Source organism: Quercus lobata, chromosome 6 (genome assembly GCF_001633185.2).
Source record: "Quercus lobata isolate SW786 chromosome 6, ValleyOak3.0 Primary Assembly, whole genome shotgun sequence".
Taxonomy (NCBI): domain Eukaryota; kingdom Viridiplantae; phylum Streptophyta; class Magnoliopsida; order Fagales; family Fagaceae; genus Quercus; species Quercus lobata.
Window position 1 is genome coordinate 44,485,551 of NC_044909.1, and position 14,663 is coordinate 44,500,213.

A 14,663-nucleotide genomic window follows, 5' to 3' on the forward strand; every position below is an offset into this window, starting at 1 on the left:
GTCCTTGGCCTAGGCCACATAAACCCTTTTTTTTTACTGTAGAAAGTAGGGCCACATAAACCTTATTAACACAAAGTTTTCTTTTTAGTTTGGCTCTTAATTAGCCTGAATTTATTTTATTTTAATCTATAATGTGATGATTAGATATACTATTTATGTGTTATTTTAGTCATATAATATTTTAAATATTTCATATAATTTGTTTAAGTATAATACATACGGATAACCTTCTAAATTATCTTGTAATTTAAAGTGAAACTTTGTCATATTAATTTGAGTTTTACCCTTTTTTTTTTTTTCTCTCTCTCTCTCTTTTTCTCCAATCTCAATGAGAGTTTGTAGCTGTGTCACACACGGTAGCTCAACAATGTTGACCACAATAGGAAAGTGTTGCTCCAAGGCCCAAAGTGAGAGCCAATTAAACATGTTCAAAATAATAATAATAAAGTTGCAGGAGCTACTCCATTGGCTCAGGGCTCAAATTAAACACTGCTTGATGATTACGTTAAGTTAGCTCAATGTCGGCCAGTCGGGGCGTTAATTTCAATTAGATAGCAATGAATTCAAGACCTACCACATGAAGAGAGATATCATGGTGGGCCAAATTTCCAGCATGGCCACATTGCCCATGGCTTTTCTTTTTGGTACCCATTGATGATGAAAACGTGCTCTCTCTCTCTCTCTCTCTCTCTCTCTCTTTCTTTTTCCATTACAACATCATTTGCAAGCTCTATTATTGCACTACTACTATACTACATCCACAGTTGACATGGTCCATGCATATAGCTTTTCATAATGCACGAATCCTCAAAGAAATAAATAATAAAAAGATCCAAGTCAAAAGGCCCTAAAAACTTCTCAAATTGTGACTGTTTGGTCTACTTACCCATACACTCTTATGTGAAATTGTGCCATTTGATAGTGATGTTGTCCATTCTTTTTCTAAAGCAAAATACCGCAACTCCACGAGGAACGAAGATGAAAGATATCTTTTGTTTCTGTTCAGCTAAAATTTAAAAAAAATCAATGACGCCAATTGATTTGGGGATAGCCACCAAAAAAGTCGCATTTAGAGTAGCTAGAATCAGATATTATGGTGGTGGTGATGGTACACATAATATACTACAGGGTAGTTTATAGTTGGATAACCCACCTTGTGACAGGTTTGAATTTTATGTATAGACGTAATTAATTCGGCTTGGGTTTTGTACGTATTATTTCGACTCCGATCCAAGTTTGTCTACTAAAGTCTTCCTTCCAATTCCTATTAAAAAAAAAGAAAAAGAAAAAAAGAGAGAGAGTCTTCTTTCTATTCTTATAAAAAAAAAAAAAAAGGAAATATTAACGAGTAGTTTTAAGGCATTAGTTAATAATCAATTTTAAGAAAATTTTAATATCACTTTTATAAGAAATAAAAAAACTGTAAAAATATTAATTACTTTTTTTTTTTATCCCATATAAACTTTTTTTAACTGAATTGTTAACCAATACTCTAGAACACTCGTTAACATGATCTTAACAAAAAATGACATCCGTATCTATTCTTTATTATTACTTTGTGCTTCTATTAGTCCATATGAATCTATGATTGTGATGGCACAAGTCATCTATTGGAACATGCCATGATACTCAATTGGTTTCTGTTGGGCTCCCAACATTATTACTAGGTCCTTAGATCCCATCTCTTATCTCACTCTCAACTTTCTTGTGGGACTAGAGTTTTGAATCAAAACTCCAAGCTAGTTATCCACAGTTGTCAGCCACTCTGATCGGTTTACATATGTGTTTTAAGTCCCACACTGAATAACATCGAAATGAATGAGTAGTTAGTGTCCATTTGGAACAAATTGAAAATTTCAGCTTATTTGCAATTTCAGTTTATTTTTTTTACTATTCATTGGTCTCACTGTACTTTTTGGTACTATTCATGAGTCCTACTGTACTATTTTGCTAACTTTTACCTTTATCTACAATATTTTTAGCAAAAAGTTTTAAATTTCAGCTAAATAAATTGTTCCCAAACAGACACTTAATATAATATAGTTAAGTTCATATCCATTGGATTTAGACATTTTGGATTAAATGATATCTCTATGTGTTATATTAACTACTTATAGAATCTCCCCTAGGTGTTTATCTCCCTAACAAGTGGTTTTAGAGCTCGTTGTGGATGCGCCAAAGATAACAAGGTTAAGGTTATTAAGGTCCCTTTCACAGTTGGAGGAGAAGGGGTGAGTGTACTTGGAGCCCTTTTGCAAATGACGCGTGCAGGCCTATTTGGTTGGGATAGGCCATGTGATAGCATGATAATATAAGTTAAAAGGTTGTCATAAATAAAATGGAAAATTACATTTTTGTTCCATAAACTTTAGTCAATGACCCATTTTATTTTCTAAAATTTAAAATGATTATTTTAGTTCTTGAAATTTAAAGTGATCATTTATTCATTTTTAGTTGATAATGAACCTAAGTAAGCGCTTTTAATCCTTTCGTCAACTTTTTAATCTCTAACAAAACATTAACGTGGTTAAAGTAAAACAAGCACATTATTGGTTCATTAGATGCATTAGTGACTAAAAAACATTTGATTTCATTTCAAAAAAAAAGAAAAAAAGAAAAAGATTTAAAGGTTAAACTATTTAGGAATGAATGAGAGCACCTTTGATCCTTTCGTCAGCTTTAAACTTTTTAAATTTCTCTAACAAAACATTAACGTGGTTAAAGTAAAAACAAGCACATTATTGGTTCATTAGATGCATTAGTGACTAAAAACAATTGATTTAAAGGTTAAACTATTTAGGAACGAATGAATTAATGCTGTATTTTGTCCTAACTTAAATTTATGATATACTTCCAAGAATCTTATGGTGGTTGGCACATTATAATATTTTCAATAAAAATTATACTATGATATTTTCAATAAAGATATTTAAATTTCAAATATTTATAAAATTATTAAAAAAAAATTGTGACACACCATTGTAAACTATTTTTTACCAAATATTTATGAGTCATGTTAGAACAACAATTTCTGTCACAACTTTACCACGTTGTGAGTTATGAATAATAAAATTATAGATTTATCATATTTAATTCACCACTTATAATTTATCACGTGAACTTTATAACAAAATTGGAATTATTTGAATTTTCTTTTATCCGGAACCTGAACCATATGCGGCTAGAAATCTGGACCATCTATTATTTTATCCAGACAGCTAAAGGACCTCAGACTTTCACTTTTCCTACATTGTCCACCTGCTGTCCTTTCATTATCGTTACTGTTGAGCCCAATCTGGCCAAAACATGAGGGCATTTCAGTCACTCAGTGGATACTTCCACATTACTCTACATGACAGCGAATCAGTGATGCTCACTTTAGCCTAGAAAATCCAGCAGCGGTCCACTAAAGCAACAAATTCCATAGTACTATTATTTTGCATTTTATACCCTTTTATATTATATTATAAAAAAGTTAAAAATACCCAACAAAAAAAAAAAAAAACAAAGAAAAAGAAAAAGAGAGACAGAGGTGTGCCTGTTTGATAAATGAAGAGTTTTTTTTTTTTTTTAAATTTTTAGAGAGAGAAAAAAAAATGGTAATTTGAAGTGGCAAAAGCATGCAAATTCTGAGACCCACAACAGTCCCACAATACACATGACATATCATAGTTTCATACACACAAAAATACAATCATGAAAAAGCAAGGTGTAGAGACAGGAAAACTACTAAAGTAGGAAACACAACCCATGAGCCATCACTCTTTAAATTTGATGTTTTTGTTTTTCACTTTTATTTTTGTTTCTTTTTTTAACTTTTACAAGTTAAAGAGTTGAGCCACTACTATACCTCTACAGTTCTAATACTATAACACACATTATTATTCCACGCTGCAACTCTTTGTTTAGTGGTTCCCTTGATGCTTGACACCAGAGCTTACTTTCAATCATTTTAGGCACTTGTGGGCTTGAAAAGTATATATGATAAAAGAGATGGGTTTTCAGTGAGTTCTCTCTCAGATTACCACTTCTTGGTGGTGAGTGTCCTTTTTCTTAAATTTGTTGGTCCTTAGCTGTGTTGGGTTTTTAAGATTCCCTTTGTTGAGATAAAAGACCCATTTTGTGCTGATTTCTGAGGGTACTTTTGTGGGATTTTTTGCCCGGGGAGTGAATCTGCAGTGTGTCTCTTGATAAATGCTTTTTGTGCTTTGTTTTGATAGTAAATTGTGTCTCTGCAAAGACAAGTTTTTCCAAACCCATCTTTGTCCTTTCCCTTTGATACTACTGTGTGTCTTTACCTTTCTGCTATTCCACTACCTTTAAATTTTAAATTTATTTGTGCTCTCTGTTAGAGTGAAATTTCAATTCAGTTTATTTTGAAACTTAGGTGGGTGGTTTTCATACAAAACTTCATCCAGTTTTTCGTACTATTTTGTGTCAAAGGCAGTTGTTTTGTGTGTAGGAAGTCATATATGAGTATGGGGTTCCTAGGATCAACTTCAAAAAGACAGCTTTTCGGTTTTCCTAGTTATGTGTTTATAGGGTACCAATGATTTGTTGGAGAAGAAGGCTAGTTTTTTGTTTTCTCAGGATTTTATTTTCTTCTAAAAAGGTTTGAGTAATTCTAATAATTCTTAAGGTGTCCAAAGTTGATTGTAAATGCCACATCTTGAGTGAAATTTGCTGTAGAATCTTGTTAAATATGGCTGAAATTAGACTTACAAGGGTAGAACAAGGCCACACCAAGATTAGAAATGTTCCAATTGCAGTGACCCCTGAAGGTTTTTGGTGTTGTCCTTCTCCTGTTGTGTTTCAAAAGACCCTCAAAACTCAAAACCCTCTGAATAAACCAAAACCTTCCTCACCACCACCACCACCACCCAAGACCACTGTCCATAAGAAACAGACCCCAGTGACTGAAAGAAAGCCAACACTCACCCCATCAAGATCAGGAATTATTTCTGATGATCAGCGAAATTTTATCACTGATACACCTGGACTCAGTGCACCTGTGGCTGCTGAGAGAGCACCAAGACCCAAAATTGAAAATTTGCCAAGGAAGGTGGCAATTGAGTTTGGTGAGCCTGGAACCAGTGATATGAGGGTGCTTTTACTTGGAAAGCAGGGATTTTGTGTGAAGTTGAGTGTTCACAAGAATGTTCTAGTTGAGAATAGCCGTTATTTCGCTGATAAGCTTTCTGAACAACAGTCTAGTCTGTCCTCTCTGGAAATTGATGATTGTGAGGATGTTGAGATATATGTTGAAACTGTGGGACTAATGTATTGCAAAGAAATGAAGCAAAGGCTGATCAAGCAAAGTGTTTCGCGTGTACTTCGCATTCTTAAGGTAATTTGCATCACCATGAAATGGATCTCTCATTTTTACCCACATTGATTATGATGTATGAATATCTTGTTGGCAAAACTTTATGCCAGCTATTTAAAACAATTATCCTAATGTTTTACTGTTGTTTGATTGTTCTAATGTAGATTATATGTGTTTTTTATGTTTCTAAAAAAAAGAAAAGATTATATGTGTTTTGTTGTTCCTGCCTTCTTGGATGTAAGGATGGATAGCCTAGTAATAGTAAAGGGAATCCCTCCTGTTTTGAACAGTTATTTTAACTCATTATTATAGAATATGTTCCCTCTGTTTTCCTCATGTCTGCAGCTGTTTTTATAGGACGGCAAATTAGGATTCTTCCTAACTCTAGCACTTATTAGATGTTTGACCATTGTTTATCTTCTTTCATGCCTACTATGGTTATTGTATCTTTATCTTTATATTATGAGTTTATACTGTCTTAGGAGCAATAAAACATGATAACTACTTTAAACTGCACTACTTATTATTAGGAATACACGTGTGACTTGAGTACGTACTTTTGGTTGCTTGATCAATGTTTTCTAGATGATCCTTTAAACTATCATGAATAGTGAGATTGTTATGACCAATGTTTTTGGTGGTACCTTTGCCTAAAAGCTAAAACATGATACTCATGGTCCAAGTGGATGAGCTGAATATCCATGCTCTAGATATGTACAACAGGATTAATTAAGGATCTTATATTTTCGGCTGTTCGTCAGAATATGTATAGAACGTGACATTGATGATTAATCCAATTTTGTCTCACTAGAGTTTATACAGTAATTCTATTATTGCCTATTTCGTTGAAATTATAATAAATGCACTGTGTATTTGCGTTTTATTGAATACTTGTCAAAACAAAAAAAGGATTTGTGTTTAATCGAAGACAGCATAGATAATAACTAATTTTAGAAAACTTTATTCAAAGTTTTCTTTTTTCAGTGTCCAAAACCTCTCTTGCAGTTGGGCTTCATTTGGGTCCATTTTTTTTGCTTAAATGTCTTTACTCTTTGGGATCTCTGGCAAATTGCAAGATGTTCAGCATTTGTTGCAACAGATATGTCTGAACTGCTTATCTGTTCAATGTTTATATGTCTGTTTTTAAGTTGGGTTCATCTAGGGCCAGGAAAGGCTTAATATTTTGCAACCTTAGTTTTGTTCCACCTGGATCTTTTGCTAACTGTCAGATGTCCAATATAAATATATGCTTTTCAAAACCATAGTTAGTAGTTTTTGTTGCACATGGCTGTCATAGTTTTCCATTCCGTATTATGTATTTGCATTATTGTCTATTGCAAGATATCTTGCAGAGAAAATAAAGTGTATAGGTTTAAACATAACAAGACACATGTATTGCAAATGTGATACATATAATTATGCCCAATTTCATGGTAATCTTCTTGTTCAAAACATCTGTCATTAAAATTATCCTATAATCCTTATCCCTTAACTTTATATCCTAAATTTTTTCTAAGAATTTTTGAAAGGTTCCAAGACCACAAAAGCAAGCTCTGGTAGATCATAAAATATTTGGTTTTTCCTTAAAAGGAGTAAGTAGGCTTTTGGATGATTCTAAGAAATCTGGAAAGGCTCCAAGACTATAAAAGCAAGCTCTTGTAGAGCACAAAATATTTGGTTTTGCCTTAAAAGGAGTAAGTAGGCTTTTGGATGATGCTAAGAAATCTTGAAAGGTTCCAAGACCACAAAAGCAAGCTCTTGTAGGCCATAAAATATTTAGTTTAGCTCTAAAAGGAATAAGTAAGGCTTTGTATGGTGTTTAGTTTTACCATCTTTTTCTTGTCTTTCCCTTCCTGTTTTGCTTGATCATTGTAACTTGGTATCTTGATGTTTTTGCCCCTTTAGTACATTTCCTATGTACTGGGCTGTGTTATTTTTTTTTTTAATAAAATCTTTATGCTACTTATCAAAAAAAAAAAAAAAAGTAAGGCTTTGGATGGCTTGTGTTTAATCAGGATTTGGGTTAGGTCCAACATTGTATGTTGGGTGATATGCATCCTGTAGCACAATGTGCTTATAGCCTAAAGTAACCCATTCAATACACCCTTGCTTCTATTTTTCCTTTTGATATGGTCATATTGCAAGATATTTTAGCTTTGTTTTTTTAATTTTCTGAATGAACTTGAAGTTATTCATGAGCTTTCATAAGTTAATTAAGTATATTAATTTAATATAATATTTATTTATGAAACCTATGTTTCTCTTTTTCTTATTGTGTATTAGCCACCAATATTTATATTGAAATTTACTAATTATTTTATTTATACTTCAATAGTAATAATTTTATAAAACAAGAAATAATGTTGAGATTCACAAACATATCAAGCCAAGCTTTGCTTTGTTCAAACTTGGTTCATTAACTAATTGAGATTCAAACTCAAGCTCCAGCATGGTTTGTTTAGTTAAGGAATGTGGTTTGAATGAGCATCTTAATGAACCAAACTTGAGTTGTTCATGAGCAATTTGATTAGTTTTACAGCTCTATGTGATACTAACAACTATGTGGCACATTGCTCAATTGGAAGGAGCTTGCAAAAAACTAAGCAAGGGATTCCATTAAGCAGGAAAGAAAAAAAGTGCGGGCTGCAATTGACCACTTGTCTCGTTAATGCTTCCACTTTCTAAATACTTTCATTTCTGAAAGTTAACTTTCTCATGTAGCCTTTCAATCAGTTTGACAGTGTCATTTTATGTTCTTTTGATGAATATATTTATTGTGCATGACCATATATACTGAACGATAATGCATAAAAATATCTAAATGTGCACCAATATGTTGATTTTTTACTATAAGAATGCTCTTTTGGGCTAAGAAAAGAATTGTGCAGAATAATAATTTTGGGGAAATTTGTTATAAATATTACTCATTCTCTACCATAATTACACCTAATTTTTATGTATTGCCAGTTCTGTTTTAATCAATTAGCATTCAGGCTCTTGATGAATTTCCAATCTGCCAAATGTGATATAGTTATTTGTCTCCGAAGTTGTTATTATTAGGATAATGGAGCTTCCTGTGCAGTTTAAAGTTGTCATATCTGTGAGTGGATTTATTGTAAGCAAATCAGAGACTTCATTTGTACTTTGTAGTCAGCGTTGCTTCCTTCTAAGCATTGTTTATACTGTTGAGTAGGGGCCTCCTTTTCTTGTATAGTTGCCCCGTCAGTGGATTTTACATCAGATTTTGTCACTTAATATGTGTGCAAAGGTTTATAAAATATATTGACTTACATGCAAACCTCACATGATGGTGCTGTTTTGCAGGTTGCGGAACTACTTGGCTTCAACTCTTGTATGCAGTCATGTTTAGAATACTTGGAAGCAGTCCCTTGGGTTGGTGAAGAAGAGGAAGAAAAGGTGGTGTCGTCAGTCCTAAGACTCCAGAATGAGGGTCTTGGTGTCACCCCAGTATTGAAACGAGTCTCTTCTGACATCTCCAAATCCCCTAAAGACACACTTCCGCAAATAATTGACCTTGTTCTTAAAAGCAACGAAGAGCGAGGTCGACGGGAAATGAAATCTGTAGTGCTGAAGCTCCTTAGGGAGAACAATAGTCTCCCAAGCTATGCTGGGTCAGCTGATATCTGCAATGAAACACTTTACAACTCATGTAAAAGCTGCTTGGATTCACTTTTATCTTTGTTTAGGCTAGCCGCCGAACCAGGGTTTGGTGATAAATCTATGAATAGCAGAGACCCTGTGGTGAAACAAATAGCTCTAGAGTCTGATAACCTCTCATGGCTGGTTGAGATTTTAGTTGACAGGCAAGCAGCAGATGAGTTTGCACTAGTGTGGGCTGGCCAGCAAGAGTTAGCTACACTACATTCCAAGCTGCCAATAGTCTCTCGTTATCATGTTAGCTGCATCACGGCAAGGCTATTTGTTGGCATTGGAAGAGGCGAGCTCCTGCCGTCAAAGGACACCCGCCAACTGCTATTACAAACTTGGTTAGAGCCATTGATTAATGATTACAGCTGGTTACAACATGGGTGCAGGTCATTTGATAGAAAGGTTGTGGAGGAAGGAATTGGTAGGACAATCCTCACCCTGCCTCTAGAGGAGCAGCAGAGTATTTTACTTTCCTGGTTGGGCAGTTTTTTGAAGGCTGGTGATAACTGCCCAAATCTTCAGAGAGCCTTTGAGGTCTGGTGGAGGAGGACATTCATTAGGCCTTATTCCGAAACTCAAGGTAATCTTTTCCAGTCAGATAGCTCAATGACACCACATTCATAGACCGAAAGAAGTACCCACATGAGTTGTATACTTGATTATACAGGGATTATCTTTCATAATCTTCTGTTAAGTCCAACTTAAAGTTTATAAGAACTTGAGAGTGATGATTGGAACATCTACTTAGCAATGGCAGGTGGAGATCCTTTTGGAGTTAAACTGGCGACATGACTTGGGTTTACTGTGCTTCATGCCAAATCTTTTTGCTTAATGCAATGTGGATTGAATGAATTCCCTTTGGATTGATAGATGTGGGTTGATTGCTTGATCTAGTAATTTCTGCAAAGTAATGTAATTGGAAGCCGTTGCTTCATGTGAGTTTCCTTATCTGAGTGGATACGATTGAGTAATGTGTTTCTTTTAACCTCAATTCATGTGTCCATCAGAGTTGATATCATATGATTTACCAGTTGTGAATTTAGAAATTAAATTTATCCAAACTATGGATGAGGACATGACCAGTACACTATGTTTGTGTTTGCTTGACTGGTGCTTCTTTACTAGTAATTTTTGAGTAGGTGCACTATTATTGCTAAAAAATTCTAATTTGGTCTTCGGAAACTGTTGAACACCTTTGTAAAATGTGAATGGTTACTTACACCCATAAAGTGGTTGCTCTACAATGTTCATGCTAGGCTAATTCCTATTGTCATTTACTTCTATTTGGCTTGTGGTACGCCAATTTACTTGGACAAAGCCATATCTCAGTCATTTGGTCCCAGAAACCATTAAACTAATCCCTTGGATGGTTTGCTTTCTACTAGATGTCTATTTGAGTTCAAGGTTCTGTTCATTTTTGAATCTTTCCTGGAAGTGCCTCCTTCGTAATCATTTTCATGTTAAACTCCTTGTCATGTGTAAAACTGTAAATATTGTTTGACGGTTTCACATAAAGGAGTTGCGGTATAATCTAGATAGGACAAAATTACTATCCTTCTTTATGATTCAATCGGGGTTAAAAAGGTGAGGTGGGATTGCAAAGCTTCTAGTTGAAGCTTCAAGCTTTATGTTAACAAATAAAGAGATTCACATGAAAGATACTGAGGTTTTGGGTCAGATGATAATGGGTTGCTAAGAGAGGGGTTTTTTTATTTATTATTATTATTATTATTTTTTTTTTTTTACATCGGGAATAAGACGAACCCATGATTTTAAGTTAGCGGAGGTCAGAGTATAAAGAAAAAAAAATCTTCAAATAGACATTCATATGGTATTAAAAGATTATAAATACACAAAATCATTATTTTTAAATGCGTTAAGATGCAATCATTTACCAACAAAGAAAAAAACAAAATAATGTTTTTTTTTTTAATACTAGGTTGGCTAAGATTTTTATTTATTTATTATTATTTTTTAAGTTAGAGCATTCATAGTGGTGGTGCTAAAAATTTTAGCTTTTTGTACTTCAAAGAGCTACTTTATCTATTTTACCATTTCACTTTACAATACATCCAATATCAAATGTTCTATTTTTTTTTTTATCACTTCATTTAAAATAATATAAACAACTCTTAATAAAGTATTGTCTTTATACCAGTTTAATGTAGTTGCAAAAAATTTAGTTTTTAACTTCTCTAATAACACATGATTTTTTTTGTTCTTTGGTGGTAAAATAGTTTTTTTTTTTTTTTGCTAAAATATAATCACTATTGTGAATATTTTTATTGTTTTTGTTAAGCTTTTGAGTTGGATAGTTGCTATTTAGGTTAGGCTAGCTAGACTAATTGGGGAAAAAGGGAACTCAACTACAAAAATGAAATATAAAATAACTATAAAAAAAATTTTGGACTCAGAGGGGGCTCGAGCCCCCTTGGGCCCCCACTTGGGTCTATCCCACTCCCTGGTTGAGAATAAGAAATTGAAATCCTGGATATCTTCGTTAGAAACACCAGACAATACTAGTTGAGATGCATGGCTCTTGGCGTGTAAACTTTTGGACCTTGACATAGTTGGAAAAATGAGTGGGTGTGATTTTAATAGGTTTTAAGATAGCAGGACAAGTAATTGTTAAGTTTTAGATTTTGACCATTTCCATTTACAAAACTAGAATCCAAACGGTTTGAAATTGTGACAAGACTATTGAAGAAAATTTTATGCTAAAAATTCAATCATGCGAAAATCAGATTCACTCAAGGAAACATTAAAGAAGACATAAAATGTGTGTGATGCTTGAGGGAATCCAAGTTCTGTAACTCTACTTAATCCTATTTAAATTAGACATCCTTAAGCACGATTTACTTTAGATAAGGCTGTCATAATCACAACTATACCAATGAGTTTATTGTTGCAAATCTTCAAGGAGTTACTTGTAGTGTTGGAATTTCTGGTGGTGTGAATGAGGTTTGGTCGTGGAGAATATCTATATAAAAGAATTCTAAAGGTTTTGGGGCTAGTGCAATGGGAATGCAAACAAGACAATTGTTGAGATTACATTAGAGAGTTTAGCTATGCAAAGTTTTTGTAATTGTTGAAACTGTTTCTTCTTGTGATTTTTCTATGGGATTGGATCCCTGAAGTGAGGGTTTTCATTGGTTTTCCACTTCGTCACTAAATCTGTGTTCTTTTTAGTGCTTCTATTATTATTATTTTTATTAGATTTGGTATTATAACTGTGGTTAAGATATTTGTTTGCATCGTCTGTGTGGGATAATTTGTTAAGTTAATTCAATTATTCCGCTGCATAAGTGATTGGAGTCTAGATAAGAATATTTTTTTTTTCAATTGGTATTAGAGCTTTTTAATTACATAGTGGTCTTAATAATTTTTTTTTAGTAATTTTTAGATATATCCAAAGTACAATGATATTCCACACCAATAAAATTAAGTCATATTTAATACAAAAATATGAAATGAACTCAAAAAATCATATGGGAAAGTTAATTTCAAGAGTCCTTTGAGAGAGAGAAATCAGTGCAAACTGTAAACAAAAATTTTTCCCCCTCTTATTCTTTCTAAATTTGGAAGCTATTGTTTGTGTAAGCTATCCATTAGATTTGGGTTGTGAAGGCCTGTATGTTATAGACTAAATTCTTTTGGAATAGGCCTTTGGTTCTAAGAAGACCTTGTACCGGGAAAGGCTTTGAACTTTGGATAGGCTGACATGTTGAACACTCATGACATTTTCTGGAATGGAAGCTAGGCGGCTTGATATAGTTGATTTGAGCTGATGAGTTTCCAATCATGTTCCACAATCTATTGCGCCTATGTTCCATGTTTGTGCTCAATTTGTTGATAAATATGGGAATTAATTATAGTGGCGATTGTTCATCTGATTATTAAATGTGCACTGTGTAACACAAACCAAACAATGTATGAATGCGCATTGTTTTTGCTCAATAGAAAGGAAATGTATAAAGAGAGAGAACAACAATCCAATAGAGTCTTTAAGGCTCTGTTTGGGAGTTCATAAGGGAAGGAAATGGAATGGAATGGAATGATCATAAGGGAATGGAAAGGATCAGAATGGAATGGAATGTATTTAAGCAAGAAAAAGGAATGGAAAAGAATGGAATGGAATGGAATTAAGTAACCTTGATTGGATGTTTTAAAATGAAGGAATGGAAAAGAATGGAATGTAAGTAATTTTGTTTGGGAGCAACATGGAGGGAATGGAATGGATTCATTTTATAACAATATTACCATTAGACCCTTATTTTAAAATAAATAATTGAATATACAAGGGTATTTTTGGAGTTTTAGTAAAAAAAATCATTAAATCTAATTCCATTCCTTCCCATTCCTCCCAATTTCGGGGGGAATGAAAATTTAAGATTTTAAGGGAATAGAGAGGAATGAGTGTTCCCTCCTACTCATTCCATTCCCTTCTACTTAAACTCCCAAACAAGAGAATGAGCTTTTCATTCCCTCTATTAAAACTCCCAAACAAGGGGAAGGGAAGAATATTCTAAAATTATTCTTTTTATTCATTTCCATTCCATTCCATTCCCTCCTCCCAAACGAGACCTAAGACACCAGACTATAACAAAGCCATCCTAAACAATATTTGAGCTAATGTGTTTTTATCTATTCTTATTTGGGCTCACCACATATATACTTTTATTATGTATTATTAACGACTTGCCAAAATTTTTGGCCCACTCTCCACTTTATATTCTACAAATCAAAATTTACCACATATTTAATTAATGCCTAATCTTATACCTCTTCTCATTTTATTTTCCTAAAATAAAAAAATAAACAAAAACCAATATAATAGCTAGGCAGCAGCAGCAGCACCAACCTTTGTCGACACCATCGATTAGAGGTTGTTGGTGCCACCAATAATGGCCATGCCATCACCATTACTGACTTCACCAATCTCATATCTAGATTTCCGATTTCACCTTTCGATTGGCAATCACTTTCACTATTCATGACTACAACACAAGTAATTACTATTATTATAACAATGGTTGTCCTTCACATCCCAATTGATCTTTGGTGATCGATTTGGTCGACTTGGCAATGACATCCTTGAGCTTCTCAAAGATATATAAGGTATTTTGGTCTTATTTAGTTTTACTAGTTATGTAAGTCATCAAATTATTACATCTTCTATTTCTTTTTATTGGATGGGAGGACCATTAGATACTGCTTACATGATCATTCAGGTGCATTGGATAATTTTTGTCAAAATTCCCAAAATCAAAACCAAACGAATATGCAAAATAGATTTTAAAAAATAGAGCAAGCCAAAAAATCATATAGGAAAACCATGACGTTATCAATTAAGGGAGAAGATTGATGTTGGAGAGAGAGAGAGAGAGAGAGAGATTTTAGTTGTTCTCTTATTGTAAGGACACGATTTTGTAACGAACCTAAACAGTATTGGGTTCGTACGTAAAAAGGCCCAGACAATATGATTTGTAGAGCGTGGGTGTAAAGAACTAGGTTAATTGCGGTCTCTCTCTTAAAAAGATTCACTCTCAAGAACGTTAAAGGTCTAAAGTTGTTACAATGAACGTTTTCTTTAGTGATCAGTGCAATTCTTTTTTCTCTACTCTCACTTTCTTCTTTTCTGTCTATGTCCTTTTTTCCTTTTTCTTCC

General features: G+C 33.5%; 1 protein-coding gene across 1 annotated transcript; it reads left to right on the forward strand.

Annotated features, from left to right (window-relative positions):
* The first annotated feature begins 3,715 nt into the window (after nucleotides 1–3,715).
* On the forward strand, nucleotides 3,716–10,104 carry LOC115994756 (BTB/POZ domain-containing protein At3g50780). The gene is made up of 2 exons (XM_031118998.1): nucleotides 3,716–5,347; nucleotides 8,651–10,104. The coding sequence occupies exons 1-2, from the start codon at nucleotides 4,703–4,705 to the stop codon at nucleotides 9,617–9,619; spliced, it is 1,614 nt and encodes a 537-aa protein (XP_030974858.1). The 5' UTR covers nucleotides 3,716–4,702; the 3' UTR covers nucleotides 9,620–10,104.
* The last annotated feature ends 4,559 nt before the right edge of the window (nucleotides 10,105–14,663 follow it).

What these genes read in the sequence shown, in the direction of transcription:
- LOC115994756 (XM_031118998.1), top strand. Translation starts at nt 4,703, where the DNA reads ATGGCTGAAATTAGACTTACAAGGGTAGAACAAGGCCACACCAAGATT. An exon ending in GTGTACTTCGCATTCTTAAG is followed by an intron (nt 5,348 to 8,650) that starts GTAATTTGCATC and finishes GCTGTTTTGCAG; the next exon opens with GTTGCGGAACTACTTGGCTT.